At 42.1% G+C, this 23,031-nt stretch overlaps 1 protein-coding gene across 2 annotated transcripts; it reads right to left on the bottom strand.

The window, feature by feature from the left end:
* Positions 1-456: 456 nt before the first annotated feature.
* LOC110957581 (zinc finger and BTB domain-containing protein 7C) lies at positions 457-21,010 on the bottom strand. 2 transcript variants are annotated; one of them, XM_022203672.2, is made up of 4 exons: positions 20,878-21,010; positions 3,576-4,302; positions 2,796-3,469; positions 457-2,331 (listed from the first exon to the last, which is right to left on the bottom strand). In XM_022203672.2, exons 2-4 carry the CDS (start codon positions 4,290-4,292, stop codon positions 1,710-1,712), a joined length of 2,013 nt encoding a protein of 670 aa, XP_022059364.2. In that variant the 5' UTR covers positions 4,293-4,302; positions 20,878-21,010; the 3' UTR covers positions 457-1,709. The 2 variants fall into 2 exon arrangements, with proteins under 2 accessions (XP_022059364.2, XP_022059354.2); XM_022203662.2 differs by lacking the exon at positions 20,878-21,010 and adding an exon at positions 10,478-10,894.
* Between the last annotated feature and the right edge of the window lie 2,021 nt (positions 21,011-23,031).

Raw genomic sequence — 23,031 nt, forward strand, 5'->3', positions numbered from 1 at the left:
TCAGGACCCAAGGTTTCCCAGCAGAATGGTGCATTGTGAAGAGATAATCAGTGTCATTCACTTCACCTGCCAGTGGTTTTAATGTTGTGTCTATCATTATATAAAGGCTGTTATTCAAACACAGACACACATATTTGTCCCAGAAATGTAAAGACCCTCATTCACACATTGGGCTGCGTTCTCTTGCTCCTGACTTTTACCAACATAACTACATGTCTAAGCGCAAACTTAAGCTCCCACCTAAACTAAATGCTAATCTTAACTTTAAAGCCACATCTTCATTTTAAAGAACTGTGACCAAAATGTCCTCACTTAATTAAAATGCCCTCACAATCCAGGCAAGGAAAAGGCCGAACTTATTTGTGCGCGCGCGCACACACACACACACACACACACACACACACACTCGGACACACTATTTTATCATTTTTACAAAATTATACGGCCAGACAAGAGCAAAGTTCAACACTTAGTGTCTTTATAAAACAAGATTTGCAAAATATAGCCAAGGCTCATTCATTTAAATACGCATAAATAGCAAGAAAATACTTTCCCATTTCAATTCAAATAATTTTTGAACTTCTTTATACACAAATCAGAGATGAACATTATATGAAAAATGGGGCCGAAACCCTCTTGATTTGTTGCAGCAGAAAAAACACAAGCATACTGTGTAGCTAAAGCGGCAATTGATTTAGTCAGAAATATACATCCTCTGAAGACACATATTCATAAACATTAAAACAAAGTCTTTTTCAAGTCTGTGAAATATCAAAGTACACATCTTTGGATGGAAGTCATTAAAGAGCAATATATTTGTATATTTGTTTACATCATCAGCAACGGAACCGTAATTAACACCACCATGGCCAAAGGTTTGTGTCTATGTACAATAGTGCAGACAAGGAGCTTAAATCAGAACAAGGCAGTGGAAGAATAATAACACATTATCAATTATCCTGATTCTGACTTCAAGTGGGTTCCCATTGTTTTGGAAAATTATTAAATAACAATGAAATAATCCAGCCATTTTGAATGGCTTTTTTTTTTTCTAAAGCACTGGTTATTTTCAACACAAACACAACTATTCAAAATATAAATCACTGAATTAATTATGTCTACTTCAATTTCCTTTACAGTGTGGCTGAACTGGTAAAAGGCCATTTTTATACATTAAAATCTTGATTATTTTTCTACATGTTATCATTTGTTTTACATTCATCTTTGTCACTAATTCAGAATTGTAGCAGTTGAGAGGCCCTGCTCTGAGTGTAGATTTAGATTTTCGTGCATTTAATTTCAAAACCCTCATTTTGCTGCGAATGAAAAACATAGAAATTACATCAGTTTTCCATGAATACCACTTTATAGTTTTGTAAGTAAATAATGCAAATAATATATCTAAAACAGCATTCCGATATGTTTTATTCATTAGCAGTGTCAAATTGTTGGCCTTTTCTTAAATGCTATGGAAGTATTTGTAAACATTTTCTGGGCTAAAACAATAGTTTAATTTAACTATGGAATTGGACTGTGTTTTTAGAAAAATGTCTGTTTAACCACTGCCACATCAGCAGGCTTCAGAATGTTCGTCGATGTCACTCTTTCACTTTTTAAAAGGTGCTTTAGCTTCCTGGAGCAGAACAGACACAGAGATTAAAGAGATTTTCTTGTCTTTTTTTTCCCTCTCTCTTCTACAGAACCAGAGTTCATTTGGCCGGCTCGGGGATGGGTGGAGCACGCTCCAGTCTCATGGTCCAGGGGTCAGAGCTCGGAGCATAAAATGGAGAGTGGGTAAGCACTTCTTCTCCAGCCAGGGCGAAGGCAAACACTCCCCTCTGCCTCCCTGCGCCTGCTTTCTCCTCCTCTGCGACGTGCTTCCCCTCTGCTCGCCGTTCCTCCCTGCTCTCCCTGCTCACACCGTCCACGCTCTTAAATCCCAGACTCCTGTTGCTGAGGCTGAGCAATTCTCCAAGTCCGTGACTCTTGACCCCCTGGTATGCAGGGCTTAACCCGTTCTCCTCAAACCGGTTGGTTGCAGCAGCAGGGGGGCACAGGAAGTTGCTGGTAGGTGTGGACCTCCAAGCAGCTGGCTTTCGTCCTCGTCGGGGACGGGAGATGCGGCAGCTCTGCCTCTTGATGTGTCGATGTAGGTGGTCGGACCGCGTGAAACTTTTATAGCAGTGCTCGCACTGGTAAGGACGGACGCCCGTGTGGATGCGCAGGTGGTTCTTCAGGTCGTAGTTGTGCACAAACTTGGAGTTGCAGTGAAGGCAGATGTAGGGGCGCTCACCTGTGTGCTTTCGCATGTGGATCTTCAGTTTGTCTTGTCTGAAAGAAAAAACAAACCACATGCTTTCACACAATATGTTGTGGGTGTAAAGGTTAACACAAAAAATACACTTCTGCATTCCTTTGCACTTTTAGATCCTGTGCCGTAGAAACAACAGATTTTTAAAGCCAATAAAGATGATTTGTCTTCAGTGTCTACATTTAAGCTCTGCTCTAAAATACAGGTGGAAAATATGCCAAAGTAGGAGGATGTAAGTAAGATACCACTAATGCAAAGAAACCAGCGGAGGGGGCTTTCCACTTGAAAGTCTTTGATATTCAGATGAGTTTCAAACAGATTAACCTCAGTCAAAAGAGCATGGGGTACTTTTCCATTAACTCTGCTGTTTTACAAAACCTGCTGCTTTGTAGGCAAAACGCACAGAAAAACAGCATCTCAGAGTTATCTCTGTGTGGTTAACTAATATGAAACTCTTGAGGTTAAGATGTGCTGCTTAACTTACCTGGTGAATCGTACTTCACAGATAGTGCACATGTATGGTTTCTCTCCTGTGTGTGTCCTCATGTGTCGCGGCAGTTTCCCAGCACCTTGGATCACTTTGTTGCAGATCGGACACTGCTGTGATGCTTTGGGTTTCATCTTCCTCTCCTCCTCCAGCTGCCAGGGAGGGAACAGCGCACCCAGATGGGACGCAGAGCTCAGGAAGCTCAGATACGACCTGAAGTCTGCTTCATCCTTTATCGGACCCAGTGAGTGACCTTCTGATGGCACTGACCCAGCGTTCATGGTGCTGCCCAGACCCGAGCTGACAAACTCCTTCAGGAAGTCACCTTGGAGCAGACTGGGCGGCACTTCCTCCTTCATCTCCTCCTTTACGATCTCTCTTTTCACAGCTAGATCAAGGGGCCTGGAGGCCTCGAGTGGTGCAGAAGAAGGGAAGGTGTGAGGGAGCCTGGTTTGTGGTGAGGCTCCTGCGTGAGGATGCTGATGGTGACCAGGGTCCAATAGCTGCTGAGGGAAGGCTGGAAACTCGGCAGCCCACATGGAGGGGTAGAAGCCTGGGAGGAGAGGAGAGAAGTTTGCCCTGCGGTCCAGTGTTGACATGCGTGGGTACAGCCCTTCCTGGAGGAGAGATTCAATGGAGAAATCCTTCAGAGCCCGACTCTCCATGCTTTCCTGCAAAACAGACAGCATCATCAGCATTGACCATTTAAAACTTTTCTTTTTGTGCTACGAATACAAGCGAAAGAACAAAAATAACAATATGTATAACAAGCTGTACCTGTTTTCCTCTCGTGGCGTCTGGAGACTGCGACTGGGACGACTCTCTTTGCAGGTCAAACTGTTGGTGGTACGTGGAGGTGCTCGGAGGCGGCGAACCCTCTGTCCCTGGAGGCGTCTGTCCTCCCCTGCTCTCCGACGACTGCATGGACCTTTCACTGACGTTGTCCTCCTCCTCCTGCTCATCCTTTCTCGACCCCCCGTCCTCCTCTTCATCCTCCTCTTCTTCCTCCTCCTCATCTTCCTCCTCCTCATCTTCATCTTCTTCTCCTTCCTCCTCTCTCCCTCCTCCACCTCCACCACCTCCATCGCCACTGTCCATGATCTCCATGCAAACGTTGATGATGCAGGGAATCTCCAGCATCTGAGCTGCGTTCAGGATCTCTTTAACGTTGGACGCTGTCACTGTCAGAGTGGAAGTGTAGGCAAACTCCAGGATGGCTGTTAGAGACTCCGGAGCTACAAAGTCAATTTCGTACACAGCTGCAGCGTGATGGTGATCTCCACCGTCAGTGGTGGCTACTGTGAAGAGCTTCTTGAAGTACTGACTGCAGGCAGCCAGAACGGAGCGGTGGGTGCGGTACTCCTGGTCGCGGACGATGAGGATGACATCGCAGAGCAGCCCGTCGCGACGCTGCTCATTGAGGCTGCAAAGGACATCGCTGCTGTGATTTGGGAATGGGATCCCAATTAGGTCCTCTTCTCTGTGATGAACCATTCTCCTCACTCTGTTGAATAAGGAGATAAAAAGGCAAAGTAAAACATTTAGTGACACTTAATGAAAAGGTCAAACTGAAATAAAAAAATGTCCTTCCATGCTCAACAGTACCGTTTTTTGGAAACCATGTCTCATTGTTAAATTTTGCTCAAGTTTTTCTCATTTTATTTTGATGAAATCTATGCATTTGTAATATTTCAACCCACAATGGCTTAACATTAGTATTTACAACAATTTTTACTGTATATCTGGATAAAAAACATTGTATACCGCTCAAAAATTATATTTTTAAATAGTTTCACAATTTACAACTGTTTACTTATCCAAAAAAATCTAAGTGATTCCTTGTTTTTTGTACAGCACAAAATAAGTATCATTTTAAATGTATTTATTTTACATTTCGTTTCTTATACAATGTATTATTAGGTCTATTTTGTAAACTCATTGACATCTAACTATCTTGAAAAAAGATTTGTCACATCCGGCTACCATCTCAGTCACACAATAAAGCCAGAGCTTGGAAAAGGGGTAAAGAAAATAGTTCTTATGCATTCTTGTGCAGCAGCTAGAATATCTTGCCAAGTAATATATTTCCAGAAAAGTCTTGAAGAGATCTGAAAATACCTCAAAAAAGTGTAAAATGCTGTGAAAGGGTCTTTTAAAGGAAAATAGCACAGATGCTTAGTCTTGCTACATAAATGTAATAATAGTGTACAGTGTGGAAGATTACACAGTCGTTAATTTGAGCTGGCTCAGTTTGATTTCCGGTTGACATTTGATGATTGGTCACATTTACTATCACTGTGACTAAAAGCAGTGAATAATAATTCTCTTAAATCCACACAGTAGTTTTTTTTTGCTACATTAGGCAAAGGATCTACCTCATAAACTTCATTTTAGTAATCACAGGGATGGAGCGGCATTTGACTTTGCATTTGGGATTCTGTTGAGAACAAACTTCCAGCCCTGATGATGAAGGCATGAGAGAAAGTAATGAAACAGGATCTGAAACGGCGTCTTAAAGAGTGCAGCAGGAGCGACAAGTGGGCCACAGCTCGGCTAACACCTGCACCTCCGTTTGAGATGAAGTGTCACAAGAAGGATTTTCAGAAAGTCCTCAGATCTGAATAAGGGGAGGCTCTTAACTGAAGCTGATATTGTTAACACAATGAGTGACAGTCAAGCTTTATTAAAATATACTGTAGGCTTGCTTGTTTGTGTGCCATCTGTGCAGCAAAGGCAACAAGTGGTAAATACAGCATGTCTCATTTTGAGCAAACATCACATTGGGTAATATTTATTCTTGAATGTGTTATCACGATTTCTTGTAGAAATGTGTAGCAACTGGGTGAGTTAGGGAAACCCATCATCATGAAAAGACCTAAAACATCATCTGAATTTTTTGTACTTTTTTTTTCTCCAGCTCGACACTCTGAGGTGTGATGATAAGTTCGTGAGAGGTTCTGTGATAATGTTCTTCACGTTCATCCCTCTTTTCTTTCTCTACCAGATATGGGCACAAAGCAAACCGATACCTTCGTCTGAACAATACAGTGTGCGATTGGGATGTGGTGAGAAGTGAAGAGAACGACAAAAGAGGTCAGATTGTACTCTAGATACTGTATCCTGTCGAAATGCTTACTTGCAGTCTATCCTCACTCATTTGATTTACAGCACAATGACTAACAGCCTGATACAGCAGACGTAGCCTCAATGCACAGACGAACATCTATTCACGTAGCTGTTTTCTTAACGTTTCTATTCGCCACAGCTGCCTGAGTTCCTACCTGTTGATTCACTGTGCTGTTGTTTACAGTTACAGTGATAAAACTTCCACTGGCAGGGTGCTCATTCATTCACATCTATGAATAGAGCTTAAACTTAGCCATCCACACTTGGTGGTCACTGCAGGCATGTGTAGATAAATACTTTGAAGCGGCCCCGCACACCACAGCTGCATTGTTGACTGGCTCTAAATGGGCCAGCGCTAAAGCCACACAGACACATACACACACGCACACACACAACCGAGTCTCTTGCTTTCTCATTCTTGCTGCAGCAAATAAGGAAAGAGAAGAAAAAAAGTAAAAACTATTTCAGAAGATCCCTTAATTCACCTGCAGGTATACAACTTGGATACCAATCTTACATGTAGTTTATTCTTGTCGATCTTGTTGCTAGGTAACTGTTGCTATGTTCATGCCATTGATACAGTGTGGACATAATTAAAATGTCTATAGAGGGGGTGGTGGTATAGGATATAGGCCCACGCCAGACCCATGCGCCAACCTCGATGGGAAAACGGGAACAAAAGAGAGACAGAGAAAGTTGCAGTGACCAGGAAAACTAATTAAATTATATATTCAACATGAAACTAATCAAAAATGAAAGAAAAAGGGTTTCTGTCTGTGTTAGATATCACACAAGTACACTACAATGAAGCATAAACCCTGCACTATCAACTCAACACACACCAGATTCACAGTTTATATATTCAGTTTACACATTTCAAAGAATGGAACCATATCCATTTACTATTATATTTTTACATCCATAAAAATAATAGCCTGGGTAAAAAGGTGAGAGAATCTCCAGTGAGAGAGCAGGGGAGAGATCAGATGGCCCTAAAAGTTCCCTAACAGGTTGCACAAACACCAGTGGAGGGGCCCCTCCCTGTAAGAGCCTGCCAAGGCAAACAATAGTGCAGAGCTTGGAACAACACAGAGTGGATAAGAGGGAGAGAAAAAGAGTCTGACTGGGAGGGCTTGGCGAGCCCACTGTCATTCGTTTGCTCTCGATCCATCCCACCCACTCCTGGAACTATGGGACACGTGCTGCTGTTGCTGTTTGTTCGCCTGGTGCCCCAGTGAGCACCACTCCCCTCTGTTCCCACTGTTTGCCTGCCACTAGCTAGCACTAGCTCTTAGCGGCCGGCCCCTAATTACAATGTGGAGAGGATCTAAGGAGGATGTGCCACATAGACAGGGAGGGGAGGAGGGCACAGCTTTCCCACCACAAGGTCCTGGAGCGACATTTCATCAGCCAAACAGTCTTAACCCTTTACACACACCCCACCCACCCACTCATCAGAGCAGCCAGGGTGGGGACGCCTTTAGTGCGGGCACTGATAATTACTATTTAACTATTTGACTCATAATCCATCTTTTCTTTAGGCAAAGTCGACATTTTAGTAATAAAACTGACTCAATAAATAGTTGTCAGCTTGTTCCAACCTGCTAATTTAAGGTGAGACCGTTTTTTATTTGAATAAATAAATAGTAAAGGTAATTTTTTTTTTTTTTTGCAATAGTCATTATCTGTTTTTATCAAACATACATCACTGCTTTTTCTGAATTTCTGTCACCTGTGTGAAGCCTGTTCACACAAGGCTCAGTATCAACTCATTTATTAAACTGACCTCTTGTGAAGGCCTTCCTGTCTGTCTTTCTTTCCTCCTTCCTGTACCGGCCACATCTCCTCTCATGCTTCACTTAGTCACCAACACTTTCAACTCAGCACTCCCACCCCAAATTATGTGTCACCTCCATTCAGTGTTGTCTTTCTCCCGGGAACTTCATCTGCTTGCCGGGCACTGACCACCACCTCCTCCTAATCATTCTCCTCTTCCTCCTCGCCTCCTCCTCCTCCTCCTCTTCTCCCTGTCCATGTTGCAGCTGTATCATCATTATGCCCAGAGTAGAGTGGCTAACTTGTCCCCAACCCTGACCGCTCAGGCCACAAATCAGCAGCTAATGTCCATCTCAACCCTTGTCACGGGCAGACACTCATTTGGCCCGTAAGCTACAACACCCAAAGCCTAGTTTATCCCTGTCAGGCCAGTGCATCCACCTGACCCACATGCTAAATCACCAGCAGCAAGAGTTTACCCCTGTCACCAACTGCCCATAGCAAACACCTGCTAAACAACTGTCACAGACGGACAATTGCACAGCCAATAATTTATAGTATTGACAGCCAAAATTCACCCCCTTATTAGGAGAAGACATTCATTTGACCTACTGTGTAAGCTAGTCCATTATCACCAGTAAAACACCAGTGCACCTGCTTCTCGAGGAGACACTTCCTTGGTTAGTGTTTCGAGTGTCATTTGTTTGGAGCCTTTAGGCCGCATAGGGAGAGTCTTATCATTTTAGCTTAATTGCTGTCAATTACAACAGGTGAGGAAGGTATATAATGCCACTTACACAACATGGGTGGTGTATATTTCTTTACAATAACGATGAAATGTCAGGGGCAGATTTGAGCATTTAACTGTAAGTTTTGTGTAAAAGTTGAGGATCCCTCAAACTTATTCATGGGAAATTTAAACTGATATAGATTTAACAGATTTAAGGAAATTACTGTGCAGTTGGACACATTTTTGTTGTAAATATAGACTTATGCACATTGAGAATTGTTATATTTTCAGACAATTGCGAAAGAGTAAAACAAATTTTAAAAGAGAGATTCCTAATTGTTTCAACAGGTATTCCAAAACATCCACTGTTGTATTTCATTATTTACTTAACGTAATTCCTTCAGGAAATTATCAACAATTTATGTGTTTAATTGATATTTAATTTGTATTAAATAGACAGTTTATCATATGTAGTTAGAAGTTAACACTGGACCTGGTCTGAGGTGAATTTAAGTCGCTCGGCTCCTTAAAGCGCCTGTTTGCACTGAGTGTCATCTTTCAAGCCTTCAGGGGGGCCCACAGCTACACACCATTATCTCCATCACCCCAAAAGTAAACAAAACTTTATGATTCACTGCTGAATATTGGTTCAGCAATAAAGAATGTTGTTTCAACTCGAAATACAGGACAGATTGCTTCTTATTCTACATCAACTTGTGTTTTTCTATGTCTTTGTTTGTTGTGAATAAAGACACGCACAATTAAAAGAAGTCGGTAGTACAAGCGAATGAGGTAAAGATAAAAAGAAAAATACGTCATTTGTGAAGGAGGAATGTTGCTACAATTTAGTTATTTGTGTTTGGGTTTATTCTTCTTAATTTCTACTTTTTTGATATTCAGAAATGGGGGTCAGAACAACAGCAAGATCTGATAAACATGACCCATAAATCTATTTTTAAAAAACACATTTTTATGCTTTTGTTGCACACAGGTAGGTGTAGATTAAAAACTGAAAGGAGCCAATGAGACATGACAGGAACAATGTGTGATTAAGCAAACATGTCATTGATATTACGCTGATCTGTGTTTCATTTCCTGTGGCAATTTGTGAGTCTGTTGAAAAGGTGTGTAACTACGTGTACTTTAAAATGACCTAGTACATGATTAAATATTTGACACAGACAGATATATCAAAATACAGTAGGGCCTTATTTAGCATTTTATTATGCAGATGAATTTCCTGTATTTAAATTCCTATTTTTACTCAATTGTACCCTCCTGTATATATATTAATATTTTGTTGCTGATAGTGTCAATAAGGGATTTACTGAGTACACACAAAGCGTAAAACTTGAAAACAGCAGCTGGTAAACAGTTCTAATAGTAATACTGGTCATTGCATTTTATAACTACATGAGGTAAGAGGTCCATAAGCTGAATGGTTGTAAACAATAATTTACAGCTTAGCCTGAAATCCATAACATGTTTTGATTTTGTCCACGCTCTCAAACACCCCCTGTAACTTTATGAATTACCTGAGTATTTGTTTTGGATTTAAAGGAGAATGTCGTGTAGATACGGAAACTGAAATGTGTAATTACTGTTGGAGACAAAACACACACTTAAGTCCACTAAAACTACTATGTTTGACATTTCCAAGATGTGCTGTGATGCTATAAATGTTTGCGCTATTTTCAGCATTTGATAGCACAATATTTACACTGCAGCCCAAATAATTACATGCGTCGTTAAGTGATTTTATTGACCTGTATGCACCTCGTCAGGCCTTCACGGTCTTAAACAGAGAGCTGCAACACTCATATAAACACTAAGTGATGCCCATGTGCACACTGTAACATAACGAACAAGTGCAAGCTTGTTCACACACATGCACGCTGTATAACGCTGTGACAAATTATTACAGACATATACACACAGACACACACCCATGTGCATGCTCCACAAGTCTGGCATCCACATAAATTTACACATGTCTTGATACGTTCCTCAGCATTCCACAGCTTTCAGCAGCCATCACCTACCGTACCTTCAGTTTCTCGATTCCCCTCACGTGTCTTTGTATTTCCAGACTACTAAGAGGCTCTGTTGCTCCTCACTTGACCTCTCAGCATTGCTTTCTTTAATTGAAACACAGCTGCCTCTCTCTTTGCCCGTCTGTCAGTCAGTCAGCCAAGCAGTCAGTCCATTCACAAGCTCCTCACACTGGACACAGATGCCCATTCACAAAAAATATTTAAGAAAAAAAAACACCCAGGGAAGAATATCCAATGGAGAGAAGCAAAGCGGCGCAACAGAGGAGAGCAGAGTGTGATTCTTGGGTCTGTCTGTGTAGCAGAGTGGCTAGTGAGGAGTTTAGAGTCAGGCTCACTGTTGTGTGTGGCTCATGTAGGACGAGCGAGAGAGTGAGAGGAAGGGAGGGAGGGCAGCAGCACTGCGCTGTGGAGATGTCGCACCACTAGTTTTTATAGCAGGGTGGGTAGCTGGAAGATAATAATACCCCATCCTCCTCCACAACACAAGTTTAAGCGCAGTGTGTAATAAGCCCATGGCGCAGACACCCTCTGATTTAGGTCAGACAAAATGAATTTTTAGTTGTGTTAGAGTGAATTTTGGTATAAAGGGACCGGGGCAAAGAAACTCGAAGGGGTTGTTTGGGGAGACGGAGGGAGGGTAAAAAAGGAAAGGAGAAAGAGAGAGAAAAGTTGGAAAACTGTTTTGTGCACCTCCGCTGGTTAGTCTCAAGCTGAGATGTACATAAGCAGCAACACAACTGAACTTAGAGGCAGTCAGTTTCAGTCTTACACCTGCTTTAATTGGAGCCCTACTATTCTCTTGTTGTCTTTTAAATACCACATCACCCAAAAGTTTTTATTGCCTGTAATAAAATGAACATTAACAAGCAACTGAGACCTCTGTGCATGTGTTCTGGCACAATAGGTTCTGAAGCAGACAGTGAGGTGCAGAACTAATTACTGAAAAACGGAGCAAAAAGCCCACTCTGGCACGCCGTACCCTACATTGAGAACCCAATAAACTGGCTGATTCAGTCGTTGGTGTCAGTCTGAGAGGAAATATTACTTAAAAGCCGCCTATATCTGAGAGAAAATTTTAACCACAGAAATACCACAAGCAACTGAGCACAGACTTATTTTCTCCTTTCGTGAACCGTTGATTACACCAAGGTTTCAAAAACCAGGTTAAGAGGAGCAGAAGGCCAACGTTAGATTTCTGTTTTTGAGTCAGAAAGTGCAGAAGCAGGGTAGCAGTTGGCGAGCACACCACCACCTCAGTCTGTGGAGAGGAGGAGGAGGAAGTTCATGCAGAAAGGTGTAGAAATGTTATGTAGACTTCAATAGAGAAGAGGAACCCTGTTTTTCAGCAGATTTGACGAGACAGTCAACATCAAGACAATGAGGAAACCAGACAGATAATTTCGCAGAAGTTTACCGCAACAAAACCTGAACAGTAACTTATTAAGCTGTTTCCTATGTTGTGTCACGACGTGCTTGTGATGGCGAGAAACGGAAGGAGAGAAAAAGAAAAGGGGGGAATGAGTGTTTCCTTTGCTCACTCAGACAAGCCAAATGTTATGACATAGCACATTTACAGGATCTGAAACAGCCATTGGGCTTTCCTGCATGACATCATTAAACCACTCCCTTTGTAATACTTAACTTTTTTTTTTTGTTAATTTCAGTTTTACCGCCTGAGTGATATATTTTGCACGTCAAAAGAGCAGCTTTTGTGTTGATTCAAACAGAGCTGAAAACAGTCAGTTATTGTACAGGCAATAAAACTAAATTTAATAATCATATAAGGTAGAATATGCTGTGAGCACTTGTTTTGTTATTGGTTACTGGACCTTCAGATCTACTAAAATATGTCTAGCCATCCACATATCATAACCAACAATCATACTGTGAAAGCAGTCAAACTGTGTCGAGTTAACCTCCACAAACAAGTAGACATCAGAGTGTACATCAGACTGCTATGCCCACTTCCCCTTGGGGAAAACATGGACTAAAGCAAACCACAGCCCATGCCCATGGTGGTTTACACTGTTTTGTACGGGGTGAGAGCTGAGGCCAGCTCACATTGGCATCTAGTATATATAAACAGGGTTAGCCACTAACTGCTAGCAGGCCAGCCAGACGGCCAGAAAAACAACGTTTGCCATCCTATAAGATCTGCTATCTGTTCTAAACACGTTGCCGCCGTCATAGCAACACACAGTAAGTGGTACCTGTGTGGAGTTCTTTGTTCTAAACTCGGTACAACTGCAGGCTTTTGTACTGCAGGCTGTCAGAGGCCACGATTGATGGAAACCTGTCATCTAATGGTTCAGACACAACTGTGTAAAATACAGCTATTCTCTATGCAGCTCATTTTGCGATTTCATTTAATGTAATCACACAATTTAGCCAGGCTGAAACACAGAATTAAACTGTCATTGTGCTCACAGTTTATTATTATAAAAGTAGTTGTCGAAAAAAATCTCCAAATATTTTAGTGTTTCGTAGATTTGTAGTATAATCATCAGTGTAAATGCTGATTTATTTCCCCTCTCCGTCTTTGTCAAGTGTCGAGCGTGTCAACACGAAGAAGTGGCGACTCTTGACACTGAGTCTTCATACTCACAGCCACAAGACATGAGGATTGAAGGGGCTGAGTAAGAGTCATCTGTTTTGTCTGTCTGTCTGACTGGCGTCTCGACGTACCTGTTTACTGCCACCTGCTGCTCCCAGCAAGATACCGGGACACCAGATTGGCACTTTGGAGGGGGGATGGGGTGTGAAGCATCATTACATAAAGTTGATATCATGAAGACTTTGATGCCCTACTCGGTTCAGCTTTCTGTACAATATTATAAACAGATTTCTCACTGAAAAATATCCTGAATCTGAACTTGACTAAAATTGGTGAATATTCTGAGAAGAACTCATCAGTAGCTCATTGTAGCAGCATATCATAGAGCACCAATTTGCATGTGTCAGTTGAACAAAAGGACACACTCACTTACAGACTTTGATTATTATGAGTGCAGTTCCTTGAAGGTTATAAGACCTACTAGCCCCCACTTACTCCAGAAAGCTCTATTGTGTGATCCCAGACTGCTTGACTGTCAGGTCTCGTTGTTTGACACACACCAGCCCCATCGCTGCTGTTTGAATAAACCACTTTTCTACACGCGCACACACACATCCACCTATTCAAACTCCCTCATGTTGATTTCCCCCTCTCTCTCTTTCTCCCATTCTGCAGTGTTCCCACTTTCAAAACATCAGAACTAGTCATTTCGTAATGAGCTGCATCAGTGCACCAGCATTGCCCACAAAAACTAGTGACTGTCTACTTAATGAATGGTGTATCTCAAATGTTGTTTGCACATTCACAACTCTAAAATGTTTGTCAGACTGTGTCTTTACATTTAAGAAGAAAGACTGATTCCATCTGAATTCACAGATGGGGGTTGCAGCACCATTTTCAATTTGGCTTTGGAAGATAGTGGTGGGAGATCATGATAAAAAAACTTTATGTGCAAAATTACAGGCATCTACTCTCAGTAGTTTTTGAGTTATGGCATTTTCAAATTTTAATAATTCAGTCAAAAATGCCCTCCCTCCAATCCTCACCTGGAATTTTTAAGTTTTAAAATGCTTATATCTCTGCTTCTGGGTATCACAGAGACTTAAATTTTTTTCTCCAAGCTCCCTACATGTTGGTGATGTCCTAGAAACAACACACACACTCAGGAGAAGTCTCTCCAGAGCAGGGGGGCTTGCCCAAAATGTATACATTATTTGTAAAAACCACTCACGAGTAGGGTTAAGGGTGTTAAAAATACTAGAAATCTTACAGATTAATGTCTTAGCACCATTTAGTATTGCTCTAGACCAGACTGGCTTGTAACTTATACAGGGGGAGCCCTCTAAGCCCATTATTTAGAGAGATATGGACTGCTGAACATTGCCCCCCATGAAAAATGTCTAATTTTCAAGGACCCTGAAGTCAATGTAGCACAGGTGGTAGAGATCTGCAAATTTGCACAGAAACTCATCTATCCTCTTACTATAGCCATGCAAAGTCCCAACTTCTAGCCATCACTGCATCTAATCTGTAACTGTGTCTGTAACTGTAATTTCTGGTATTTTTAACACCCTTGACCCTACTCGCGAGTGTTTTTACAAATAATTTATACATTTTGGGCAAGCCCCCCTGCTCTGTAGAGACTTCTCCTGAGTGTGTGTGTTGTTTCTAGGACATCACCAACATGTAGGGAGCTTGGAGAAAAAATTCAAGTCTCTGTGATACCCAGAAGCAGAGATATAAGCATTTAAAAACCTAAAAATTCCAGGCGAGGATTGGAGGGAGGACATTTTGGCCTAAATTATTAAAATTTGAAAATGCCATAATTCAAAAATTATTGAGAGTAGATGCCTGTAATTTTGCACACAAAGCTTTTTTTTTTAATCATGATCTTTCACCACCAGCACCCACAGTAAAATTGAAGATGGTGCTGCAACCACCTTCCTGAATATTTGGTGTTTTGGGATGGAATAAGCCGAAAGCAAAGGATAGATAAAGGTAGGGTTAGGCTATAAAAGAACTAACCTCACTAAGTTGTTTAGCTGTAATGTTACCATTTCATAAAACATATGTATTTTTCATCAATTTTGGAAATGATGTTGATGCCGATATGATATCAGATCCGAAAATGTTTCCCTGTCATTCTCGAGGCCACGAACAAACAACACATTTTGTTGTTTAATTGTTGGAATACCGGCCCACACTTTCACACAGTCTCTCCTGGAAGACATTCATATTTGCAGCATTCACTTATACATATGATAGAAGTAGTGTAAATAATGAAAAAAGGGAGTTTGAGAGAGGAGTTTAAATCCAGCTTATCTCACCTCCACACAGGTGGTCAAGCACTTTGTGAGTGAGTCTCAGGTTCAGAAAGCTGCAGAAATTGTTGGACACGGACAAAGTGTATCAGTCGGTGTACTGGTAGTTTGAAATTATATGCTGACTAACTGTGCACAAATATGTAGCAATGAGTCCATGGACAAATAACGTGTAAAGGGAGTTCAGAGAAGTGCTTAGGAGACCTTCCCAGGATTAATAACTGTAGAGGCAGACAAACACAACCAGCCCAACTTGCACCCTTTATCCTGGCGTCTCCGAGGCCAGGTGTGGCTTGGTGTGGGAGACAAGCAGGAAAGGGAGGCAATCATCTCCCCCCACAGACCAGAGATAGGGCATCGTAGCAGCCTCCCATGTCCACAACCCCTGCCTCCAGAGGTCCAAGGACAGATAGGAACTCACAGATGCAATGTTGCTTAAACACAAAGGGATGTATAAATGCGTGCAGGCCTCCTCTGCTTCGCTCAATCATAGACAAATACTCACAGAGACACACACCCATCTGTCATTGCACTGAAGTCATTAGAACTCACCTTGGAGCATGCCATTCGGGTGAGTGAGGTGAGGGTGTTTCCTTTCTGCTGACCTGTCTGTCTGTGCTTTAACTTTCTCCTAGTCTGCCTTCTTTTCAAACACCCTAATCAGTATTGGAAGCTTTGCCAGAAGGGAGGTAAAGTACACAAGCTGCATATTTAGAACTGCAAGTACCGAGAGACGGAGATACAGTGTTATACAGGAGGCTGTATTACGTGAGGAAAACTTAAATGGCTGGAATGATTTCTTATACATGAATATGGTTCATTTTTAGATTGGAGGCCTCTTTTTATTTCTCTGCCATCGCTAAAATAGTGAAAATACCTATGAACAAAATGTCCAAGGAGTCAAAACTCCTTACCAGCGCTAGCAAGATGTAGCTTCACAATGGATTTCAGTGTTGTGCTGTGTTCATTTGATTGGCTTGGTGTCGGTGTTTGTGAGTGAGCGTGTGCGAGTGTTGTGAGGGTCGTCAGGTGAATGAGGACAACTCCTTATGGTGATAACGAGAAGGAGGCCAGCCTTGGTGGGACAGCCTCTGTCTGCCCTCAGGTAGAGTGTGTGTGTGCGTGTGTGTATGCATGTTTGTGTGTGTGTATGTGTGTGTGAGAGCATGTGTACGTGTGTGTGTCAGCAGGAGAGCCCTCGGGCACTCTGGCACCTCCTAATTAAAACCAGTCAGGCTGCAGGGCAGGGGAGACAGATGCCTGTCATGACACACACATGCACACACACACACACACACACACACACACACACACACACACACACACACACACACACACACACACACACACACACACACACACACACACACACACACACACACACACACACACACACATGCACGAGGTGGCGGACCACACTGAACCGCATGCACACTCACAAATACACAAGTGTGATGCGTAGGTCAGCTATTTTTGGATGCAAACCCAATCTCATCCCACCCACTCAGGTATCACACAGGTAACTAATCTGTTTCTGACCCAAATGACAGACGAGAAGCAGCGAAATCAACACAGCTGCGAAGCAAGTCCCATTAATGAGGCCGCTAATATTCTAAGACAAAGAACATTTTAGCATACATGGATGCCACTGAGTGTATATATTAGTTTCATCATTGAATGTGTTACTGCTTTCAACGGTTAGCCTTAGGTTAAAACAAATTTGGCTAATTTGGTTTTAAAAAAAAACAGTGAACTCTTGTTAGTTTTGCTTCTACCTGAACCCTGCTGGATTATGACCAACGTGTTCACCGATGAAGCATGGCTTACACTCACACACTCTCTCACATGCAATCGTGACCCATAGTGGCTTCCAGATTGACACATCTCTCTTTCTCCCCAGCACAGAATGAGACATAATTGTGCGGAATGTCTGTTACCTGCAGACTCTGTCACATTTTATCTCCGCTCCCCCATGTACAACCTAGAGCTGCAGGCGACCACATATAGTACTTAGCAGGCTAACTGCTGTTTGTCTGGGGTGGGTGGGTGGATCAAGGCATGCTGCTCTCCTTTCTCTCCCAGTGATTAGATAGCATAAGCAGGCCAGCTAGCCTAACCCACACACTCATGTCTCTAAAACTGCCATCCAGCCCTGCTTTCTCTCTCGCTGCCTCTCACACACAGGTGGGTGGACCCACTTATTCAACCCAGATCTTTCTTTTAGACATTATGAAATCATGCTCTTTTTTTCTCTTTCTTCTTTTCTTCATCTAACTCCCTGATGCTGAATGACATTCGGCTCTATACGTTTCCTGCAACATCTTTGCAGCTGTGTTTTATAAAGCACAGCCCCAATTTTTTAACTTACTAAGTGATTATTTTGCCTGATTGCCAAGCTGAACATCACGTCTCTTTGTACTTGTCACTAGGCTAAAGCTAGGTGGGTTGCCAGTGGTTACAGGGGCTTATTTTGTATTATCTAGGTAACATTCAGGAAACACCCACAATTTGTATGTAAAACGCTTCACAGCACAACCACATTACCACTGACATTTCAGATGCTGAAATGTATGACAAGAAATATTCCTCTGATGACTTTGACCCCATTGTGGAAAACAAAAGTGATTGCAAGACACATTTCTTCTGTGTTTTAGTAAATATAAAGTGCTGTAGTATTATTAGGAATTAATTCATTAAAAAAAGGTTAAATAAGAGATAATCTATCAAGTAAAAAGTTACCATCTATTATCATCTGATTGTTTTGCAGCTTGTCAAAACTTTAAAATTATAAAACATAATTCAAAATAATGACTAATTGTTCCAGAAATGATCATGCAAACCAGTAACAAGTGAGCACATTTCAATTACAATTTTTTTTGATTTGCGTTCTCCATCAGGGTGGGCGGTAAACAGTTAGTGTGGGGCAACAAGAGGAGCTCCTAGGTGGCTTAGTTTATTAAAGTAAAAGAAGAAAAACACTAAAAAAGTGATAAAAAAGCAGCACTAGGGAAGAAGAGAAAAATGAGTGGAGAGTTGTGAAAATTGTAAACGGAAAGAAAGAATATAGCTTGAAAAGCAGAGAGGGTGCGATCGAGCCGACCTCTGGGAGTCCAAGTGCCTGCCTCCCTGGCTGCTTTGTCGTTGGAGCCAGGCGCTGTGTTTCGTGAGGAACGCAAAAGTACACAAATCCCACAGAAGGAGCTTTTTTGGCAGGGCTCGGGCCTCCCACCCACGGCAGCCTCTTCAAGCCTCCTCCCATCCTCTATTCATCTGTGAGGGGCGGCTTACTCACCCAGCCCAACTCCACACAACAAAACCTGGACCTCGATCCTACGGAGGAGGGCGGACACGCATGCATGCACACACAAACGACTGCTCGGCCATTGCAGACATACAAACACATACATACATGCGTTAACTTCAACACAAACAGAGCTTTTGAGCGTATAAACTGATTCGGCAATACTTTTGGCACGGATCGGATTTTGTCCTAGAAGTCCTTAAAACTGTGAACCCGATTTTTTTTCTTTTTTACAGCTATCATGATGACATCTGTGTCATGGGAGGTTAAGATCAGATTGTGTATCCCTGTATAAATGCTGTTACATGGGCATGCCCACACGCTGTCAGGAGGGAAGAAGGCGTGTGGACTCATTCACTCTGTCAGTCTCATAATGAACACATTGCATAATTTTGCAATTATGAAGCCACATCCTTATTCATTTGACACATTCGTCCACAACACTTAAGTCTCTCAGTCAAGCACTTAGTTACGCTCTCACACGGATTTACACACTCGTCCGGTGACTTCCTTTGCACAAAGACTCAAATATTGGCTTGTCGTGTACTCAGCAGTGAACTATAGGTGAGACTGTACAAACATGAATGAAATCTGCCTCAGGTAATGTTTGTTAAACACACTGCTGCAAAAAGAGGCCCTGTAACAAAAGACTAGCGAGGATCAGGTTCAATTCAGATAATCCTGGAGGGAGAAAGAGGCAGACAGAGAGCTGTAGTCAGGGTGTGTGACGAGAATAGGTGTGGTGGTGTATACTTGACTTTATCCCCATCTAACCCCCACAGCAACAGGAAGAGAGCTCTATAAGTTTTGCTTGCTTTTTTTTTCAATTATGATGAAGGCTGATAAGATATCAGGCTGAGGCGCATTTGTTGTATACATTCTGTGCTGTGGTATTTGTTAACAGAAAGTGCAGATTTATGTTACATTTTATTATCTTACAAGTCTACTCTGGCCTGTTTACTCTCCATTTTGAGGAATTTAATATTCGCCCATCATTTTCATGTCATCCATCAAGTGTTTGATAACGGAAACAAACAGCGCGTCTAAATGAAGAACTTGATAATGATGTGGTTCACACGCTGTGAAGCTGCATTAGACCACAACGGACTGTTTTTAGATCACTACTGGGAAATGACTGGTGAATATCTGCAATTAGATGATATGAAGTTCTACATGTAAAGTGACTGCAAGTGTCATTAAAATCAGTCAGCCGTTTCAATCAATCACTTAAGCCTCATCAGGTAGGATATTCCCAGACTTCCTTTGCACACAACACTTCTGACATTCTGATAATTTTAAAGTAGTTTCTATCGCTTAGCTACACCATGTCAGGTCTGAAAATGAAACATATCACCCTTTAGTTATGATGTTAAAGGTTAACAGTTATTCCTACCGCTGGATCGGAAGTTACACATAAAATGATATAATTTGAATGTCACACCTCTGCCTCCACATCTGCTGCTCAGACAAACTGAAATTGACGTTAAAATCATAGTTAAATGTGAACGTATGGTAACGAACTGATTAAATAGATCCCTGGAGGGCAGATGTTATCTCGTGTGTTACATAGCCCATTGCCTCCTTGTAAATTAAAGACCTCACATACTCAGACGGTGTTCAGTTTAATCTTACGGTCACGTGTGCAGCCTCTTCATGACAGGAACTTGGACGACAAGGAAAACCAACATATAGAGTAAGGAGTCACGTGCAATAAATCTTTGTGTCGTTATACAAGCTGCTGCTACATTAACAAGTAAAAATGATTTCAGTCCTTCAATCTGTTCCAGCTTTGTCATGCTTTCACTTGCTTCCTCCTCAGTGTGTGGCTGTTACGTGAAGGGGGAGGAAGGCTTTCACTGTGCGCACATCTGTTGCAAGATATGCACAAGAAAGTTTCAGGATAGCACTGAGAATAGCTGGACATTCCTTTATCGTTTCATGTCCTATTAAAAAAACGGTTTGAGACTTGGATTTGAAGCTTGAAATGGGAACACAGAAGAATCAGATTCTACAAAAGGTCAGCCATCCTTTAGTTGGATTCTGGTGCTCAGTGGGCAGCCGACAGTTCTTTCAGGCTTTGAAATTTTTTCCACAACACAGAGAAAATGTGAACTTCTCATTGTGGCTTTTTTAGAATATGAGAAATACTAGTATCACAAAGAGGAAAAAAGAAACAGGAAAAGGTAAGAGTGAAAAAGACAGCAAGATGTTACTGACCTTTTAAGAAGAGAAGTTTTGATTTCAGTTCCTCTCTTGTGCACTCACTCCCTGTCAGGAAACTCAACACTGTCTCAGCACTGACTGACTTGTGAAAGTGAGAGCGGGCAAGCTAGAGACTCAAATTTGCTCTGAAGGTGTGTCAGTGATTTGGGGGAGTGAATAGGTACCGTTCCACGAAACGGTTATCTAAGAAACACAACAAAACAAAAAACTGCTACACCTACCAGCCTCAGCCAACACCCCTCCCTCCTTCTAAACCAAAAGTATTTGGCAGCGTTCCCTACAAGTCCACCTGTGCTTAGGGGAGGGGAGTGACACACACTAACACTCACAGGCCAAGCCTAAAAACCTGCTTGAGAGCTTGGACTGGGTGGTATGGTTATGGCTGAGAATAGACAGAGCCGAGCCTTGGGGCTAAAACTCGAGGACAGAGATGATGGAGGGCTGGTAGACCTGACCACTGCCTGAAGGTCTGGAGGTGGAGACAGCACTGCAAAGCTGGGGGAAAGGCCAAGCCAGGAGCGAGGGCTAGAAAATCAAAGCAGTGAGACTGGAGATGGTAATAGAACAGCCACACTGAGGCTGATGTGCAGCTGCACGACTGAGCTGAGGTTTCAGGTTAGAGTGAAAAAGTGGGGTAGAGGTGGCTGCAGCATAATGCAGAGTTGAACCAGTGGGTGGGTCTTTCACTGTGCCAAACAGGAGCTAGAGGGGTTCATATCAGGTGTCGAACAAAAGACATATCAGCAAAGAAATGAAAGAAAGGTAGTGTGATGTATAAGCTTAGATATAGTGACAGGATCTGACTGTGTTTGGGTGTGTGCTGCAGTGTACCAGAGAGTACCTGGCACGCTGTATGAACCATTGTGCCACTGTGAAGCCCATAATGCAGTATAATGGGAATATAATAAGAGGGTGTAATCGGGGATGTAAATGCAGCTCACAGTGTCATATTAGGACATCACGGGGTCCAAACAAGCTTCAGAGAAACAGAGTGATTTTGTGACATTAAGCAATAAAGCAATGTTGTGTATAATGGAAGGAAAATGTCCTCACTTTAGCAGTGCTAGTGAGTCAAGCTCGGCTGTATTTGAATTTCTAAATGATCTTATGGAATATTCATGACTGGTTTAGAGGATCTATAATTCATATTTTTATAATAATGTATCAGATTACAATGTGAAAACAACGTGGAAATGTGAGAGGAGTTGAACCTACGGCAAATCCACAGCTCCTCTCTCCTCATTGTTTAGCTGTGCGGTTCACAACTTTACTGTTATGGTTCACACTCACTGTTTTCATAGCATTGTCTTCAGCTGCAGCAGGCAGATGTTTTCAGCGAGAAAAAAATTATCTAAAAATCCACCGTACACTGCATGCTCGGCAACGGATGGCAGATAGAGGCAGGTAGCGACTAGCTGGTGAACATAGCAAAGCATTTAGCAGCTAAAGAGCCTGGCGCTTTCCACAGTAATTGGTAGAGACCAAGTGGAGTGATTAAAGGGAAGTGCAAATGGTGCATTGTTATTGCTGGACGTGGTAATTAGCAACTGTTTGCAAGCAAGTTTGTTAGAAAAAGTGATGATTTGTCAGGGGAAAATTCACAACTTGTTCGTGCTGTAGCCAAAAAAAACAAGAATCAACCCAAGATTGTAAAATATTCCATAAGGGGTCACAAGATAATTAACAACATACTTTATTTTCTGTGTTCATGAAGCAGCAGACATGCCACTATGGTGAGTGGGAGAGAGAGTGCACACAGCTCTGTGCCATCGATGTCAAAGTTCAAGATAGTTACACTTTTTCAAGATGACACAAGGACTCGGAGTGTTGCCATAGCGACTACAGAAACTACACAGAGGTAAAAGATGTAGGAGCTGACGTCACTTGTATTGTGTTACCTGAATTACCCACATCTTCACCTTAAAGCAGCATCTGCGTCAAAGTCTGATGATCTGATTCCTGATCAACGAACAGCATGTGTAATGCTAGTTCAGGAAACTTTCTGTATCTATTAAAAACCACTTCTGCCAGACTTGCTCTTCCCTTCCCCATGTTCGTCAAACCATTCACGAACAGTTTTTGCAGTGTGGCAGGAAGCATTTTCCTCCTGTAAGAGGCCACTGCTGTAAAGGAATGCCATTTCCATGA

The sequence above is a fragment of the Acanthochromis polyacanthus genome, chromosome 18, assembly GCF_021347895.1.
Source record: "Acanthochromis polyacanthus isolate Apoly-LR-REF ecotype Palm Island chromosome 18, KAUST_Apoly_ChrSc, whole genome shotgun sequence".
Classification (NCBI taxonomy): Eukaryota; Metazoa; Chordata; class Actinopteri; family Pomacentridae; genus Acanthochromis; species Acanthochromis polyacanthus.